The following is a 16,411-nucleotide window of genomic DNA, read 5'->3' as shown; positions in this document are numbered from 1 at the left end:
ACAGGGAAGAGGACCACAGAGAAGAGGTGCTGGCACCAGCTGATTGCCTACCGGACATGCCTCTCGCTGCGAGAGGCATTTCTTGTAGGCAGTCAGCCAGCGCTGGCACCTTTCCTAGATATCCCTAGATATATGTATCCCTAGATACATAAAAAATATGCTTGGTACTAAAATACAGAAAATATTCTAATATAGAGCTAGAAATAGGCTTTACAAATACATAGTAGATTTAGAGATTGCTTCTGTGTGTGAGAGAGAAAGGACAGTTTACCTGCATGAATGTGTGTCTGTCTTAAGTCTGATTGATGGGTGTATAGGTGTCAATAGGCACAAAGAAAGAATTCAGCAATGGAGAAGGAAGCTAGAGGGTCCAGAGAAAAAAGAGAGAAAGGAAGCTTTTCTAAGTTGGCTACAAAATAGAATCTATTGCCAGTTCCGGGTCGGCTTCGTGGGGGGGGGGGGGGGGTGCAGCAGTTGGGCAGATGGAGGCAGGGAGGCATCCCCAGCGCTGGCGGCTTGAGTGGGGGGCAGGGAGGGATCCCTGACGGTGGCCAGGCCGCGTACCCCCAACAGGGTATGCGTACCACGTGTTGAGAAACACTGATTTAGGCATGCTATGGCTGAATGGCCAGGAGCCTTAAGTCTATCTGCACTGATATCCCAGAGTTATATATGTTTGATAGAATCTTCCATAGATCTTTGCTGACATTGGTTAGGCCAACAGTAAATGCTGACAAGGCTGAGCTGGAACTAACCAGATGACCACTGGAGGGATTAAGTAATGATACCCCACGCTCCCCCAGAGGTCACTGACCCTCTCCTATCCCCCCCAAATCTGAATGAAACTGTACATACCTATCTCTAGAACAGCAGCACCTAGTATGGGAAATCCTAGTAGAGTATCACGCAGGAGTCTTAAGTAGCATGGTTGGTGGACTAGTGAGCCATAGAGAGGAGGACCCAGGCCCATAAGGCACTCTAACCACTACATTTATGGTGGAAAGTGTGAGGCCACCATAATCCTACTATACTGCCATATGGGTTTAGTAGGTTTAGAGCAGTGGTCTCAAAAGCAAACCCTATGCATGGCCACATTTTGGATTTGGAGGGCCTCAGAAAAAATAGTTAATGTCTTATTAAAGAAATGACAACTTTGCATGAGGTATAACTCTTTATAGTTTATAAATCTTTCCTTTTGGCTAAGTCTTAATAATAATGTCATTTATATCTAAAGAGATATATGATCAAGAAACTGTTTTATTTTACCGAGGGCCTCAAAATAGTACCTGGTGGGCTGCATGTGGCCCTTGGCTGCGAATTTGAGACCACTGGTTTAGAGGGAGTTTTGGAAGGCTCACCGTAAATTATAAGGGGGTGAACATCTAGCATCCTTTATGTGAAGTTCACAGCAGTGCCCTGTAAGGTGCACCACTGCTCTGTTGGCATTTCTGTGTGGCCAGTCCATTACAATGCTGGCCCCTCCCACGTCCAAATGGTTTTGATGTCCCAGAGAGTGTTCAGCTGCATAGTGCAACAGTGGGGTCAGCCAATATTCGACCTCATGGTATCGGCAGTCAACAATGGTCTGGCCCAGTCCTTAAGCTACCATGCTGTGAAGTACATGCTAAATCAGATGTTAACTGCTTAATACAGAATGGTAAAAACAAACAAATAAAATAAAACAAATCACAAATCAAGTATCACAACTAGGAGAGAATCAGAAGGGGGGAGGAATTGCTGATGTTATATCAGTAGAAACAGGAGGGTTATTAATACTCAAACGTCTCTTGCGTGTTTCATGTACAGTGCATGCAGTTCTTTGTCGTGATCTGTCAAAACAAAACCAAGAAAAGAAGCCAGAGAAAAGATTATTAAATGAAACCCAAGAGAGAAAACATAGTACAGTTCCTTTTCAACATGGTAAGAAATGCACTTATCTATAAGAGACCTATCTCTGATTTCCTTGTATCAAATAACTTTGATGTGGTTTATGTTTTTATTTATTTTTTGCATTTGATAAACCTCTTTGATAAATCCAACTCTAAGACACTCGCAAAGAATCGACTCCTTGCATACAGAGTGTGGAATCCTCTCGAGGCACTCCCAATGACTCGACTCCTTGTATAATTTGAGAAGATGGAGCTTGAGGCTCAGCCAAGGACTCGACTCCAGGTGTTACTGCTGAGGGCTCAGGCTGGACTGCAGGAAGCAGAGTCGAGGCAGAAATATGTTTGGCAAGGATATTGCCTATCTGACAATCCAAAATGGTCTGGATCAGAGCCTCCAAACGTGACTCCGAGACTGGAGGATCTTGTACTTTTGGTGGAGGAACAGTCTCCGAGGAGGAAGAGGAAGAATGACTCTTCGACTTGGAGACATGCTTCTTAGGCAGCTTGATAACTACTGCTGGCACTTGACCTGAGGGAGGCAGCGAGGCACGCGTCTCGTCAGGAGAAGACTTAGTAGATTTACTCAAGGACGAGTTCCCGTCGAACGAGGCAGGCTTGATCAAAGACGAGGTCGAAGCAGAAGAGGGAACCCCGGTGAGAAGCTTGACCAGATTCGAGGTAGAGGTCGAGACTGGGGCAAGCAGATCAATACCGCCAAAGAGTTTTTCCACCTAAACTCGACGATGCTTGCGGGCTCGAGGTTGAAGGGTAGCACAGCAGGCACATGATTCCGGATGATGGTCAGGTCCCAAGCACTGAATACACCACCTATGTGGGTCAGTGAGGGAGATCGCGTGCTGGCAACGGCTACACTTCTTGAAGCCTGTGTCTGGCCTGGACATAGACAGAAAGATGGCTTTAGCAAAATCAAAACCCGCCGGTGGAGGCCGCAAAGCAGGCCTCGCCGTGACAAAAGAAAAATAAGTCTTTTATTGTATTATTGTATTATTTTAATTTTTTTAAACGCGCAAAGAAAAAACACAGCAACCCTGAAAAATAACAAACACGAGCCGCGGTGAGAAAAGGCACGATGTTTAGAACTGAGTCTAGCGCAGAGCGTCGAAAACACAACTTCTCGGTTCCGCGGAAAACAGAGAACTGAGGAGATGTGTGCCCTTTGTGTGTGCGGGAAGGCACTCGCGCATGTGCGGTGTGGCAGTCGCGAACTTTCTAAGTTCTGCAAGCAAATCAGCTTACGAAGCTGTCTGCATCCGGGCTTTGTGGATGACGTCACCCACATGTGGAGAATAGGCTGCCTGCTTGTCCTGGGATAACAAATATTAGGGGAAATGAGAAGTCCCATTGGTATCTGATGCTTTTTTTCCTGTAGGTATTGATTAACAGAGTTTGTTCTGTTAAATGCACAGATCCTGTAGTGAAATTCTTTTAGGCGCCATAGGATTGCTATCACTGGCATCTCCAGATACGTTTTACCTGAGCTTAACAAAAGGACACTTATATTCTCTCAAAGATGGCGACGTGTTCATTATTTTTTTCACAACAGATCAGCTACACCTCACAGAATCTTTATATGAGTGACACCGATAGGTTTCCTTATTTTTACCAGACTGTTTCCAATGAGTTACATGTCTGAGCTGGGATAGCCAAGCTACTGAAGCATTTCGGCTGGAACTGGATCGGTATCATTTCAACCGATGATGACCGCAGTGTGAGGGCTATTCAAATCCTGAGAAATGAGATTGAGGGGAATGGAGGTTGTGTTGCATTCCATAAAATCTTCCCTCAAACCAGAAGCCAAAATATGCCAATTAAGCAAATATTGAAAACATTTACAGAATCGTCTACTGTGAACATTCTCTACTTCAATGAAAACTTTGCATTTGCAATAGAGCTTGCACCGAGGCATGCATTTCTGATATTTCCTGGCAAGGTTTTCATGAGATAAAACCTGTTTGGCTCACAGATGGTTACTATGGTTTGAATTGGTGGCTGGGCCTGTGTGATGGCCAATGCCCAAAGAATATCAAAAGACAATGTAACCTTACAAAGATTTTCACCCCTGATGCAATAGAAGAATTTATCTATCACTGTCATACCACACACTTTGGGAGCAACTACAATGTATACAATGCTGTGTATGCCGTGGCACACGCACTGCATGATATAATCATGTCTGGTTCAGGAAATGGCAGTACGTGGACTAGAAATAATAGGGAAGTTTTGGATCATTTGCCGTGGAAGGTAACATTATAATTTGTTAAAGAGATAGGAATCTATCTGAATTAATTGGGCCCTAAATCATTCTCCCATTTAGCAGCTTGACAGGAAATGAAAGAAATGAGATCTTTGCAGCGGACATCTAAATCTAAATAAGTAAATAAAAACTGATTGACAAGGTAGTCTGGAAGTAAACCATTTAGCACTTTATCCTTGACTAGGGCCTCTTGTAGTTGTTTAGACTAATAAATCTTGGTCAAGCTTTTGAATAAAGGATTTTGAAACAATCAAATCTTCTTTTAAGTCCTTGAGCTCTTTAGTGTGTTGAATCAATTTAGGGCCTATTTTTACAAAGCCGTGCTAGCGATTGCAGCGCGGTAACGGCCGCGAAGCCCTTTAAATCTCTATAGGCTTCGGGGGCTGACATCAGACGTCGGCGTTGTAACTCCCTGCATCCGCCGCTGCAGCTCCTCAATATTGCTGAGAGTTGGCACCCGTGGAGCGCTGCGAGGCGCCATCAGCACTCCTGCCTCTTCTCTTCGGCATAGAGAGGAAATATCGGGCCACAAAAGCTTCCAAAGAAGAAAAAGAAGGGAGGGGAGCGGAGCGGTTAAGGTGCATACTTCTCAGCACGTCTTAGCAGCGTCCATCTTGGATCCGGTGCAAATGCTCTTGGAGAAAAGGCCCGTCAGTGGACAGGCAGCAGAAGTCAGAACGCTATGAAAACGAAAGTGAGTGTCCTTTTTAATTGACCCTTTAAAAAGAGTTGGCTAGCAGATTCCCTTAACTGTGAAGGTTCATAGGCTCCCTCCATACTCCCCCAGTGTACAGTTGGGTACGGTGGGTTTTGGAGAGCAACATATTAAGGCAAGATGTGTACCTGAGACCTTTTAATTGAAGTTCAATGCACCGCTGGGATGTCTATGTGGGCCAGTCTACTAAAAATGCTGGCCCCTCTTACATCTCAATGGCTTGTTTTGAACGCATTTCTTTTGGATGTGTTTTGTTAACTGCTAACTGCTGGCAGCTGATTTAGGCCTTGATATTCAGGGCGGAACCTATGTGGTACTAACATTGAATATCTGGCCTTTGTGTGGGCAGTGTTTTCCGAGTGCTTTCTTTTACTCAGGTAAACAATGAGGCAATTTTGCAAGTTCCTTCCTCATCATGTTGAAAGCCATTAAAAAAGTTATCTCCAAATGATGAGCTTTTGGTATCCAAAGAAAATATCTGAACCGGTGATCAGAAAAGGAACTATCCATGTTAGAAACAACCGTCCAGTGTCTAATGAAGTCATATAACTTGTTTTCTCAATCCACAGACCCCTCCGCAGTCCAGATGCAGACCAAGTTGCCATCCTGGTTATAGGAAATTCACCAGGAAAGGAGAGCTCCTCTGCTGTTATGACTGTATTCCGTGTGCAGAGGGAGAGGTCTCCAACCAAAACGGTGGGTAAAATCATTGAACATGGGGGCTGCACGTAGATACAGATTTGTTCATTATAGCTCCCGCTCTGTGAAATTATGCAGAGGAGAAAACCTCTTGGAAGTGTAATTGATTATTCCACAATCTGTGTGGCACTTTTTTTTTTCCTTTACAAAATGAGGGAAAATGCCCCAGACAAAATTCCCACTTTCCAGTCAGCTGGCCAAGCAGACATGACGATGGCTCAGGAAGTGCCCTCTGTTTCTTTAGAAGCAAAATATTATCAGCGAAGACCAGACCTCTCAGCCTAGGACAAGGCAGAGACACCTCGAAACACAAAGAACACCACATCCCTGGCACAGGGAAATTAACAATAGGGGGCTCCATCATAACCAAAACTGTGAAATAAAATCTGATGATATCTATAATTGTAAGTATTTATTTATTTCCACCCCACTTACTCCTAAGTGGTTTACAAAAACACATACATAAAAATCAAACATTATGAATAATCTCTCCATCAAACTAGGACAAAAAAAAATATCTCTCTCCATTCCATACTTTGCAAAAATTTTGGATGGATCCTAATTGTTCAGAAGGGAGTCACATAGACTCAAACCCTTTCCACCTTTGTTAAGATAGCACCACCCTCACCTTAGTGTCTCTAGTCCTTTCCAGTTTGAAAATATACTTGGCACACATACCAAAAGTGCAAAGATAAAAATTGTATTGTATTGTATTTGTATACTGCCATTACCTCTTCGAAGTTCACAGCGGAACACAAACATTGATGCTTGGAAAAACATCCCTAACTGCCTAATAGGTTCACAATCATACTAAGGAATATAAAAAGAAGACCAATTAATTCCTAATTTAAACTCCTTAAGGCTTGTAAAGAAAACCATAATACCAAAACTGAATCAAAATGAAACCATGATACAGAATTTTGATCCAGATGTTCTCTGCAGGTAGAATGAGATAGTATGAAATCCCAAAGGGACCCAATTCAGCTGAGGGAGAGCCATCAAATATCTTCCCAAGCAAGGCTGTGACCAGTTTGTGTTAATCCAAATACGATGGGAAATACTGGGTGACAATGACATCTGCCCCAAACATTTTATTGAGGGTATCCTCAAGTAGGTTGGCATTTTAAAATGCATTCTCTACATCTACTGAGAAATGCCTTGATATTTAAGCAACCATCAATGAGTACTTGAGAAAGGTTGAGGCTCATGGGAGATAGAGATAATTATATGCCAAACAATAAAAACTATTGAAACTAAATTATTAATTAGTATGTGTATCCTCAGTGTGATTGTTAAGCTATACGCTTTGATCAATCAGCAGGCTATTTTCCATCATAGGTATACACAAGTTTGTAGTGAATAAACACAAAAGTGCTTTCAAGTAAAATTTATATATATATATATATGAATATATCTCCAGTGAGCTTCAACCAAATAAATTGCTCAAATAAGGAATCAAAAATTCAAAATAATAATACTTAGCTCAAGAATAGTGCCCATAGTTCATCTCAATCAAATTTTTTAAATTACTTCTTTTTCAAATAGACGCTCAGGTAAATCCCAACTGTGGAAAAATTCATTCTGGCTCTACTAAGCCTAGTTTCGGGTAGATCCCTTCCTCAGGAGCTTTCCATCTGTCGCCAAAAGCAGCCTCTATCTAAGAAGCTGAAGCCGTGAATGAGCCGACCAGCAGGAGAACGCAGTTACTTAACTAAAACCGGAAGTGATGTCATCCCATAATTCAATCTTCACTATAGCCCATGAGGGAAATGTCACATGATATTCTACAATATGGCACCCCATTCAAAATTCTCATTCAACCCATGACAGAATCCAATTCCATAATCCAGAACTGCTCGCGTAGATGAATGCAAGCTTTTTGTATCCCCTACATATGTTTCTGGTATGCTTTTCATTACCACCCACCACAGGTCCTGATAGGCATGTCCTTTCTCCATGTAATGGGGCACCATCGGAGCCGTAATTACTTGCATATGAATCCTGCTGCAATACTCCACCAGTCTGGTCTTAACTTGTCGAATAATGCACCCAACGTACATAAGGAGACAGGGACAAATTATGACATAAATTACCCATTTAGAACTGCATGTTGTGCGACTATACAGTTTATAACCTTTCTTAGTACATGGGTGAACAAATGTTTCACAACTCAGAGATGCCAAACACATAGAACATGCATTACAGGGTTCATGGCCCCCGGTGCCCCTTTGATCAGAGATATCTTCAGAAGGTCTCACAGTGGTCAACAGGTTCGCCAAATTTTTAGGTCTTGTAAAGGCTATATAGGGACCTTCACGAAAAATCTCATGCATGGATAACACGTGCTAATGTTTCCGAATGATCTTAGCAAGTTTGTTAGCTCTATCAGAATAGATCAATATGCAAATGTGTTTATTGTAACAAACCCAAGTCCGTTGCGGGTCTTGTCTTTAACAAACCCAAATCTGTTCCGGGTTTTGTCCCAGTAATAGAAAGAAAATACATTGAGCCTAGATGCAAGAGAGCTGATCAGGTGACAGACCAATTTACAGAGTTATCTGACTACTGCTCAGATAGTGAGATGGAGTCAGAGCAGGCATGGCAGGAAAAGGATAGGCCGGAAAGCTGTGCCCAGTTTAATCCTGTTCCTACCACTGTTAGAGGTTTGCTACCTTTTGCACAGCCTGTGCCTGTTAGAACTAGGGCCAGAAAGAATCCTGCCTGTAATCATAGGGAGCAGGCTAGTATGTGGAAAGCCCTTCCTCCACTCAGTCTGAGGCGGAGTGGCTCTCCACAGGATAAAACAAGTCTCTTCAGAACAGGAAGGAGGCAAACAGGAGAGAAGCAACCAGGAGAGGAGAGCAAGTCCCTCTCTCCCCAGCCAGAGGAGGCTGGTGACACAGACTGGCAAATGTCCGATGCAGAGGAGATGTGTGTTTCCTCTGAGTTTTGGGAGCAGCAGGAGGAAGAAGCCATGGACATTCAGGAAAGCCGGGTAGGAACTGAATCCTGTCCAATAGCTATGGAAATACAGTGAAGCATAAGAGTTTTGATTGTTGCCTTCAGTCTTTGAGCTCCTAGTTAAACTATATGTTTGTTTTGAAGAGAGTTTAGCCTCTCCTTGAAAACCGAACTGAACAGCTGGTGTCAGGACGCAGGAGCATCAGGGATGTGTGGAGCATGTAAAAAAGCATATAAAAAATGAAACAGCTCTTCACATGCAAGGCATTTTCCACTAGAGGGCGCTGTTAACCTAAAAAACTGGTAGAGCTGTTAAAAAGACATCTAAAAACATTCTAGTTTACAGCGTTATGAAACTGCTGCTATCAAAACTTTCCCACCTCACCAGAGATAAATAAAAAACTGTAAATCACAAGAAAAAGAAAAAATTGAAAAAATTATAATAATTGAAAAAAAGAAAAAATGAATGAATAAAATAAAAATGCTGTACCCATGAGTTTGTAAACAAAATACTCGATCGTGCTGAAAATAATTGTGACGCAAAACCACCTGGGCTAAACTTAGCAAAAAGGAGGTAGGGTCCCTATGAGATTGACCTGCATTCCCCAGGGTATCTCTGATGATATCAATAGCTGTCTCCTGGGGAATATTACTATAAAGGGCCTCCAAGTCCATGGTTGCCATGATATGAGAATCCATCAATCCTTGAATTTGTTGTATCAAAGTCAGAAAATGAGTGGTTTTGCTCCACTAACATGAGGCTTAAGGAAAAAGGCCACAAACTTAGAAAGAGGTTCCAAAATGGTGCCCTGTAGAGAAACCATGGGGTGACCCGGGGGAGCGGTGGTGGATTTATGTATTTTTGGAACAGTATAAAACAAAGGCTGTCTTTCAGGCTCCTGAGTTAAGAACTTGGCTTCACTGTTGGTGATAAATTTGCTGTCTCTGGCCACTTGCACCAAAGACATAATTGTCACTTTTAACCCATTAGTGGGGTCATCCGCCAGTTCATTATACCATTCCCTGTTGGCTAAATGAACATTTACCTGATTTCTATATTGAAGCTGATTTTGAACCACCACTGCTCCTCACTTATCTGCCGATTTTATAATAAGCCGTGTATCTTGTTGAAGAGATTTCAAAGCCTCATTCTGAGAGCGAGACAAATTCCTCTGAACATTTATTTTCTTAGTGGCCAAACTTTTGAAGTCCTTTAATACCAGGGTCCATATTCCCAGGAGGAACCCATTTAGAGGGCTTCCTAAATATGGAAACATCAGTATTGACATTTTGCTGAGAAAAATAAAGCTTGACCTGCAGATTTCTTGTAAGCCTGGCAGTGTCTCTCGTTGTAGTGAAACAGTCACAGCGGGCTGTAGGAACACAAGTAAGGCCCTTATTCAATACCTCTATTTGGGCTTCTGACAGGGGTATACCCGATATATTCATAACTAAGGATTAATTTGTTATCGGGACCTGGTGTTGAATGAAACCTGCTGTGTTTGCGCTGTTGTTCGATTTGGGCCCGATTGCCTGGGGCCGCGATTGCGGTGCCATTGTCCCCCCCCTGTTCCTTTTCCCTAAAAAAGCTGGAGATCTACAGCGGCTACGAGATGTAACAGAACCACTCTCCTATGTGCGCTCATCTGTTGGTAAATCAACATGTGCTTCCTGTAAATTAGCATCCATTTATATATAACTAACGTGACCATTTAATTTTTTCATCAAAAGGGGACATCTATTAATTGTCAGCCCTGCCCCCAATCCCGCCCTAGCCCCGCCCCCAATCCTGCCCCAATTTCTTCCATTCATTTTTCATGTACACATAATATCTTATTAATTCATATTGGTAACCATAAAATTTTAAAAAACTGCAATGCACACTATACGCAGAGAAAATGTTAATTATCATTTATATTGGGGGGGTTTCAAAGATGTCAAGGCAGATGACTTTAAAATATGCAGTGTCACCTCAGTAACTATAGAAAAATAGACAAATATAGTGCAAAATATAGACAGCAGATATAAATTCTCAAAACTGACACATTTTGATCAATAAATTGAAAATAAAATCATTTTTCCTACCTTTGCTGTCTGGTGATTTCATGAGTCTCTGGTTGCATTTCCTTCTGTTTATCTTTTCTTTCATTTCTTTTTTTTCTGCACTCAGGCCCAACAATTGTCCCTTTCTATTCCCTCCCTCCTTCCTTCCTTCCTATGTCCTTAGTACCCCCACTGCTTCCTTCCTATGTCCTTAGTGCCCCTTCCTGTGTCCTTAGTGCCTCCTTCCTATGTCCTTAGTGCCCCCAGTGCCTCCTATGTCCCCCTGCCTTCCAGACTTTGTCCCACCCCCGAAGCCAGCCTGCCTGCCTGCCTGTCTACCTCCCTCCCTCCCTGACGCGCCAAAGCCAGCCTGCTTGCTGCCTACCTCCTTCCCTCCCTGCCACGCAAAAAAAAAAAAAAAAAAGCCTCCCTCCTTCCTTTCCCCCTCCGGTCTGCCACCACTGCTGCTGATTGCCAGCCTCTCTCCTTATCTCCCTGCTGCTGCTGTTAATCGTCGCCCAGCTTTCTTCCCATCAATTCTGACATCAGAGAGGACATTCCGGGCCAGCCAATCGCTGCCTGGCTGAATTGACGTTGGTAAAAAAGCTTATGGTCAGCGATTAGCAGCAGCAGGGAGGTAAGGAGAGCAGAGCAGCGGCAGACCTGGGGGGGGGGGGGGAGATTTCAATCGGGTGCTGGAGGGAGGCTTTTTTTTTTTTTGCACGGTGAGGAGGGACAGTAAGCAATTGCCTGTCCCGTTGTCCCTGCGCACAGCATCGGGACGTTCCCTGAAAATGGGACATTTCGGCATCCCGAAGCTGTGTGTGGGGGCAACAGGACAGGGGATCTGAAAAAGGGACGGTCCCGTTCAAAACGGGACGTATGGTGACCTTATATATAACCCCATTGGTGTAATCTTGGGTATCTTGCTGAAATTTCTTAATCTTATTTTGTTTGATCTTAATTCGCATTTGATCCAGTGTCTGCTGTAATGACAGTAATAATGCCTCAAAGCTAGTTGTCATAGTTGTATCACAGCGAATTAGTTGTAAAGCTTCATCTGCCTGACCCTGTACCACTTTCGTTTCTTCCTGGATTTCATCTACAATTAAAACCATCAGGTCCAAAGAACACTTGTTGAGCACTGCTGTCCACTTAAAAACTTTGCTTATGTGTGAACACACCTGGTGGTTTATGTACACTTAGTCCTCTAGGAATATATTGATGTTTAATATATTCAATCAATGTCTGACTACGTAAATCCATTTTCACTGAAGATACACATACTAATTAATTATTAGTTTCAATAGTTTTTATTGTTTGGCATATAATTGTCTATATCAATCTTTCTCAAGTACTCATTGATGGTTGTTATGTGAAGTACTTGATTGGGTATTTATTAGCTAACTGATCTTTAAGCAGGCATTTTTTCTACCATGAACCTGAGTACAGAAGAAAAGATTAGCACAATAAAAGCCAGAAAGATGTTGAGGGTTCACCGCAGAGGCCTTCAGGGGCTGCCATTGGTCCCTGGGCCTTCCATTGAAGAACATCACTCTATAACCTCAGTGTGAAATGAGAGAAGGGTGAGGGATCTCATTGGTGGAATGGGAGGGGTTCAGGATTCTGACCGAGGGGGGACAGCAGTTGCATTTTTATGCAATGAGCTAAGGTAAGTGCTTGCTAGAATAATGGGTGCACACAAGCCTGCTCTAAAATGTAATCACATTTCTGACAACCATGAAAGTTAAAGTATGGTAAAGTATCATGTACAAACTCAATATGCAAACCATGGACATTCTCCAACCATGCTGTTAGCTTATGAATTAGAATTTTCTATCTTGGCTGTGTGGTAACAGTTACAGAGCTCAAGCTATTTTGTGTACCAAATTTCCCGTGCATTTTATTAAACAGATTCCATAGTAATTGTGAGATAATAATCTTCCTTCTCAGATATGGACACCTGTACAACATGTCCAGAAGACCAATGGCCCAATAAGAAGAGAGATGCCTGTATCCCAAAAGTGATAATATTCCTGTCTTATGAAGAGCCTGTAGGGATAGCTTTGACTCTCATCAGCATTTTCTTTTTTCTCATTACTGCTGCCATCTTGGGAATCTTTATTTACTACCGAGACACTCCCATAATGAGAGCCAACAACCGGGACCTCAGCTATATTCTCCTCATCTTCCTCATGCTCTGCTTCCTCTGCTCCTTGATATTTATCTGTCAGCCAAATGAAGCATCCTGCATCCTCCAACATATCACCTTTGGAATCACTTTCTCCATTGCTCTCTCTTCCATATTGGCAAAAACCATCACTGTGGTCACAGCCTTTCATGCCACCAAGCCTGGAAGCAAGCTACGGAAATGGATGGGTTCCAGGGTCTCTAACTCTATCGTCCTTTCCTGTTTCCTTATTCAAACAGTTCTGTGTCTTGTCTGGTTGTTCACCGCTCCCCCATTTGCATTTGTTAATATGAGATCAGAAATTGGAACAATTCTAATTGAATGTAATGAAGGGTCAGTAATTGCATTTTACTGCGTTCTGGGTTATCTGGGATTTCTGGCTGGTGTCAGCTTCATCATAGCTTTCCTAGCAAGAAATCTACCTGATAGTTTCAATGAGGCCAAGTACATCACCTTCAGCATGCTGGTCTTCTGTAGCGTCTGGATCTCCTTCATTCCAACATACCTGAGCTCCAAGGGCAAGTACATGGTGGCGGTGGAGATATTTGCTATTCTGGCCTCCAGCGCTGGACTGTTGGGTTGTATCTTTTTCCCTAAATGCTACATTATTCTGCTGAGGCCTGAAAGGAACAGCAAGAAGTACCTAACAAAAACATAATGACCAAAATGCCTAAAAATGATAGTGGTAACATTTTCTTTTAAAGGTAAAGCAATATAACCTCTAAAAAATAAAAAGAATTAGAGCATTGTATTGCTTAGAAAATAGAAATGTTTGAATATGTATATATATTGAATTTCACCTGACTAAAGGATTATTTCTCATCTGTCAAAAGAAGGGTTGGAACATAAGTACAACTGAACATTTCTTCTGGCTATCAGACCTAATAGGTTTTGAACACTCTTGTACATTGAAGGCAACCAAAAGGTGCTGAGAAGCTTTATTATTCAAACTCAAAGGACTCAATCCAAACGTGTTTTGGCCCTATGGCCTGCTCCCGTAGTCTCTGATTTTATAAATAATAATTAAAACACTTTAGCTTTGCACTTGTAACTTGCTGTAAATGTATTAAAGCTGTCTTGTAGAGAAACAATGGTCCAAAAAGGTTTGTCGTCTCTCTCAAACACTGCTACCTGTAATGTGCTAAGCCACACGTCTCTGGCTTTGAAACCTAAGCTTAATAATGGCAAATAATGACCATATTGTCTATCAACTCTGCTCATCTATACCCTCAACAAATCTCTACGATCACTCCCTCTCCCATAGAGTTTTCCTATGCTTTATTTGGAATAATCTGACTCTGGGCTAAAGCTGTTTGGTTGAAATAAATATATACATAGGCTACGTACCTGCCTCCTAACTCTTCCATATAGTCCTCAGTTCTCAATTCTATCTCAGAGGAGATCAAAGAGGATTTCCACACTCAAGCGTAGCTAGATAGTCAAAGCGTTGAGAAGCGTTTCTGCATCCTCCAAAATAACGGGATGTCAGAAAGGCTTCCCAAATACAGGTGACTGGCCATTTTATTTGAAATTGATATCATTAATTAATTAATTATTAAACATACATAGGTGGTACATCTTCCAATTACAATCCATTACAAATATTCTATTGGTTTCCATTGAAATCACATGGTTTGCTATTAATTTTACTCCGTTCCTTAGCAACAGTGGCCAAACTCATCACATGCTATTTGTCTTGCCTCTTGTCAGCAATAGAAGAAAGTGGACAACATGCTATTAGTTTACTGAGGTCACGCTGACAGACATGTTCTATTCTATTGCAAATACAGTCAAACCTTGACTTGCGAGCATAATTTGGTCCAGAAGCATGTTTGTAGTCCAAAGCACTTGTATATCAAAACAAATGTCCCCATAGGAAACAATGAAAACTCAGACGATTCGTTTCACAACCCAAAAACTTTAATACAAAATATTATGGGGTTCATAATCAAAAGAGAAAAACCGGCCTAAGTCGGCACTTGGACGATCATACACGAAAGACATCCAAGTGCCAATAATCAAACCGGGTTTTGGACTTATTTCTAAACGATCTAGGCCTTCATAATGCCGCTGAACAACCATAGCTAAACGGGGCATTTCAGGAAGAGTGTTGAGGACGGGATTTGAGCTGGACGTGGGCAGGCTTAGACTTAGTCGTACTGAATGTATAACCGAAAGTTATACAGCACAGGATTGACGGAACTTGGACGCTGTGACTTAGACCATTTAAAACATGGTCTAAGTCACAAAAACCCACCTAAAGTGACCAGATAAGCACTGCAAACACATAATACAGACCCACACACACTATCCCAATGATCACCGACCCTCCCCCCATAAAAATATTAATCACAAGGTGAAAATTGTGCCTCCAGAACATCATCACCTGGCAGCCTGGCATAGGAAAGCCTAGTTGTACTGCACAGAGGCGTCTTAAAACCATCTTGAGGGGTGGGTTAGGGACCCATAGAGAGGTGGACCCATGCCCATAGGCCCCTGTAATCACTGCATTGATATTGAAACATGTGCACTCCCCTATACACCCCTAAAACCCTTTTTTACTAGCATATAAGTGACTCCTGCAGTCATAAGGGCTATTGGGGTGGTAGATAAGTGGGTGTAGGGGATTCTGGAGGTGGTTGAGGGGCTCACCATGACCTATAAGGGAGCTGTAGTGAGATGAAGACATGGCACCCTTTTTGTGAAGTTCACAGCAGTGCTCTGTAAGGTACCCCACTATTTAGGTGCCATGTCTGGGTGTTCAGTCCATCACTTTGCAGACCCCTCCCACGTCCAACAGGGCTTGTTCTAGGCGTTTTTGACTTGGACGAAAAGTTGGACGAAAATGTGGTATAAAGATGGACGATTTAGCAGCTTGGACGATCAGATCAGCAGGACGTATACTTAGATGATTTTCGAAACAAAAAAAAATTTGGACGTATTTTTCAAAAATGTGTCCTAAGCTATTTTTTAATTTGGACGACTTGTGGCTTGGACGAAAACGGACTTAGACTTTCCTTTCGATTATGCCCATCCACACATATTTGTATTGCAAGACCTCGCTCATTTAGAACAGTCACTACACTCCCGCAGCATCAGAGAGAGAACCATCGGCTCAGTTGTGATGATGTGACGCGTGTATACTGTATGTACTCGAATTGCAAGACTTTGCTTGTTTAGAAAAGTCACTACACTCTTGCAGCGTCAGGGAGAGAAGAACTATCGGCTCAGTTGTGATGCGTGTATACTGTATGTACTTGTATTGCAAGACATTGCTTGTATATCAAGTTAAAATTTAATCAAATGTTTTGCTTGCAAAACATTTGGAAACCAAGTTGCTTGCAATCCAAGGTTTTACTGTATCTCGTTCTTATAAACAAATGTGGGGCATCGTTTGTCCTCCCCTAACGCCGGCCTGGAGGGGGGGCGGGCGGAGGGAAGAAGAGTCCTCCCCGATCTCAGGCCTTCTGTCTTCAGCTGCCCAGCACACTCTGCCCCGTGGGCGGGAGGAGAGGAGGTTCCAGCACACCTGCGCAGCACCAGGTGACCAGCTGGCACGTCGAGGCTGTGCGTCCACACGATGACTGCCGCAGCTAGGGTCTTCCGGAGCAGCACAGTGATTTTTCATTTTCGCTCCG

General features: G+C 42.6%; 1 protein-coding gene across 1 annotated transcript; it reads left to right on the top strand.

The window, feature by feature from the left end:
• The first annotated feature begins 4,846 nt into the window (after nt 1–4,846).
• LOC117368650 (vomeronasal type-2 receptor 26-like) lies at nt 4,847–13,431 on the top strand. The gene is made up of 3 exons (XM_033962377.1): nt 4,847–4,858; nt 5,449–5,575; nt 12,536–13,431. Exons 1-3 carry the CDS (start codon nt 4,847–4,849, stop codon nt 13,429–13,431), a joined length of 1,035 nt encoding a protein of 344 aa, XP_033818268.1.
• Nucleotides 13,432–16,411: the final 2,980 nt, after the last annotated feature.

This window comes from Geotrypetes seraphini, chromosome 10 (genome assembly GCF_902459505.1).
Source record: "Geotrypetes seraphini chromosome 10, aGeoSer1.1, whole genome shotgun sequence".
Lineage (NCBI taxonomy): Eukaryota > Metazoa > Chordata > Amphibia > Gymnophiona > Dermophiidae > Geotrypetes > Geotrypetes seraphini.
Note: the sequence above shows the minus strand (reverse complement) of the source record. Positions and strands in the feature narration are given on the sequence as shown.

Bases quoted from the DNA above. Each gene is read 5' to 3' on its own strand.
- LOC117368650 (XM_033962377.1), top strand. The intron at 5,576-12,535 runs GTGGGTAAAATC...CTTCCTTCTCAG, and splicing joins AGAGGTCTCCAACCAAAACG to ATATGGACACCTGTACAACA.